Raw genomic sequence first — 3,250 nt, forward strand, 5'->3', positions numbered from 1 at the left:
ACTGTGTGTGTGTGTGTGTGTGTGTGTGTGTGTGTGTGTGTGTGTGTGTGCGCGCGCGTGTGCGATGTATAGGCCTATGTCATTCTGGATGAGAGTGTAAGCTGGCGTGTGCATTGTGTATGCATACGTGAATGAAGGCGTCTTTGTATAATTATTGTGTATTCGCGGTGATTGTGCGTGAGTGTGTGAGTGCGTGTGTGCTTGCATACGTGCTTGTATGCATATGTCTGTGTGTGTGTTTGTGTGTGTGTGTGTGTGTGTGTGTGTGTCGGTGTGTGTATGTGTGTGACTGTGTATGTGTGTGCGCGTACGTTTGCATGCATGTGTTATTGTGTGCACACTGCAGTGTTTGAAACGGTCTGTGTGCATGTCGCCTCTTGTATTTTAAAGCACGAAAAAGAGAGTGAAAGAGGCAGAATTTTAATCGAGAGCCTCGGTTTTTCTGCTGTGATGTCGTATCCCCTTCAGCCTGGGTTGGCTCCGATAGGCTGGGTTGAAGCCGGCCTCCTAAATTCTGATCTAAAGTGTGTCAATGGGGGCGTAAAGACTCTATAATTAAACATTTAAAAGAACACATTGTGTACACATAATGACGCTTGTCACTAGCAAGTTATCTGCTTGACTTCTTGATGAAGAAATAATAGTAGTTGTAAAACGCATAGAGCATGCCACTGAGCGTAGATATGCACTATATAAATGAAGATTTTATAACTGTTATTCATAACGACTATTCAATTTTAAAAAATGATGTGCTCTTTATGGGCAAAAAATATGAAGTTCTCGTATATTATGTGATCTCTCTTGAGGAGAAACGCTGGGAAGAAAGGCTTCAACAATTAGACATGAAGTGATAAAGTTATACACAGTTATCCTAAGCTTGTTTCAATCTGTCTGAGCTTGCATGAAGCCATTACCCTCGACACCTCTATCACCCGGAGTTCGTTAGTCTTGTTTGATCTGTCGTCACCGTTCCTTACTTGAATACAGTTTCATACAACTGTCACTTAAGATTTTGGATCGACTGATGAAAATATACCTTCGAGGTTATTTTGGTATACGACTTCGGAGGTTTTTAACTGTAACTAACAAATTAAATAGCAATATTAATTGACTAGACGGTTCAAAACCATTCACGTTCCTTCACTTTGGAGCGAGACTCGACAGAGACTGGAAGCTATCAGTCCAGCTGGTAAAAAGCCAGCCCTGTAGAGGGCACATGCTCACAGTAAACAACACACACAAAATTATTTAAAATAGTGTTTTTACGCCTCCATCCAGACAATTTAGATCGTTTAGGAGACAGGCTTCGATCTTTTCTGCCAGGGACAAACCAGGATGATGGGGTTACAATATGCCAACAGAAAGATCCGAGATACTCGATACAAATTCTCCCCACGCGGGAATCGAACGTGGGTCTCCTGCATGGGACGGCAAAGCACCTCACCATTGATTTACGCACAAAAGCTGGTTCATCAAAATATACAGATAAAAAAAAAGAGAAACAAAGAAACGAGATAAATATTTCAAGTCCGTGCAGCACTTCTTCCTATTGGCCCATTGAAGCTGACGATTTCCTCTCATTTTCCCGCCCTGGTGTCGTTCTCTGTGTACCAGTCGTTCCCTAGTTACACGAAGTGTTTGCCATACAAGATGTCCCGTTATGCGGGCATAGTTCCGTCATACGCGACTAGTTTATGAATCAATGAAGGGACGGGGGAGTCTGATTGTCTATTTATGGACCACTGAACAGGACCGCTCAGCCGTAACGTAACCACCGCCGCTACCACTGCAACCACCTAAACTACCACCTCATCAATAATTCCTCTACAACCTTTCGAGAACACTTCTTGAATCTTTTCCTTTGAAAGGCGTTACCGCCCTTCCCGTCAGATTTACGTGTCGCCCCTGACAACGAGACGCGGCGGGGCATGCTGGGACGTGGGTATATATACCAGGGTAGTGTGGCGGTGCGGAGATCTCCAGCACTTTCCTTGTCGCTCGCCGAGTCATTTCCCTTGTCAGTTTCTCTCACACCACACCAACATACATCATGCGTGAGATTGTCCATCTTCAGGCCGGACAGTGCGGCAACCAGATTGGTGCCAAGGTAAGCATCATCATCATCATGTAGTCGTTGAAAAGTAGAGCAAAAGTAAAAGTGAAAGTATAGCGATTGGTAATTTATTATCAGTTTGATTTTAAGGCCTAGTTATATAAATGTCCAATTCAAGTGCCGCCAAATTATTGCTTCATCACGAACATGACAGGTAAGTATTATTTCGGTGATTGTGTACTAAATTACCACGTTTTTAAAAATGAACTTAAGACTTTGTAATAGTTGAGTGCAGAGCTTCACTGTGTCAAAACGGTAAGTGTGTGGTTATTTAAATCGGCGAGAAATACTGTGTGCAAGCAGCATTATACTTGCACGTGAAACGGAATGGAGAAACAATGCTTTCTTAGAGGAAAATTTTGTTTTTCAAGTACAAATATTTTTAATGTTCCGATTATCAGGTCTTTTCCCCTGGATTAAATACGGTACGTGGCGTAACGTATCATCCAAAGGAAAACATCAACTATTTCAGTGGGACATACCAGCATGTATGATCCTAGACCCCATGAATAAAACCCTCACCAACATTACAATCTATGATAGTTCGTAACAGAATTGCACTATTATAGAAAGTCACCCACATACCCACAGAACTGACGTAACCTATGCATCTTACGTCACACACCAGTCCAGTGATTCATATCTGTTTGTGTAATAAGAGAAACTCATCGACAGGGTGACATTCGTTTAGTGCAGTGGAAAAGCAAACAAAGAAGAAACTTTTTTGTGTGCGAATCGAAACATTCCGAGCTATCTCAACAATTCCTAACACAAGCATAAAGAACCCTGAAATCTTGCAATAAAAGAAGAGGGGGGGGCAAGACCTGTAAAAGTTGTCTTTTATGCCTCAGCTCATTTGGTAATGCGGCATTCGAAGAGGCCTGAAAATTATAGGCCTTTAGGTCACAGCTGGAAGCACCCTGTTACACATAAAGCCGTCAAGGCAGACACCACACTTAAGAGATTGCGCAGAGCGTAGGGCAAACGTAGAAGAACAATCTTTGTCTGTGTCAGTCTGTCCGTCTGTCTACCTCTATCTCTTTATCTTTTTCTACCTGTCTCTCTATCTGCCCCCCCCCTCTCTCGCTCTCTCTCTCTCTCTCTCTCTCTCTCTCTCTCTCTCTCTCTCTCTCTCTC

General features: G+C 42.9%; 1 protein-coding gene across 1 annotated transcript in view; it reads left to right on the forward strand.

Moving 5' to 3' along the window:
- Positions 1-1,942: 1,942 nt before the first annotated feature.
- Positions 1,943-3,250, forward strand: part of LOC101863106 (tubulin beta-4B chain) — a gene marked incomplete at its 3' end in the record, with an annotated part of 4,782 nt that continues 3,474 nt past the window's right edge. The window contains 1 exon segment of the mRNA XM_013083208.1: positions 1,943-2,107. Within this exon segment, the coding sequence (XP_012938662.1) occupies positions 2,051-2,107 (57 nt within the window).

The sequence above is a fragment of the Aplysia californica genome, unplaced genomic scaffold (genome assembly GCF_000002075.1).
Source record: "Aplysia californica isolate F4 #8 unplaced genomic scaffold, AplCal3.0 scaffold00217, whole genome shotgun sequence".
In the NCBI taxonomy this organism is placed as follows: domain Eukaryota; kingdom Metazoa; phylum Mollusca; class Gastropoda; order Aplysiida; family Aplysiidae; genus Aplysia; species Aplysia californica.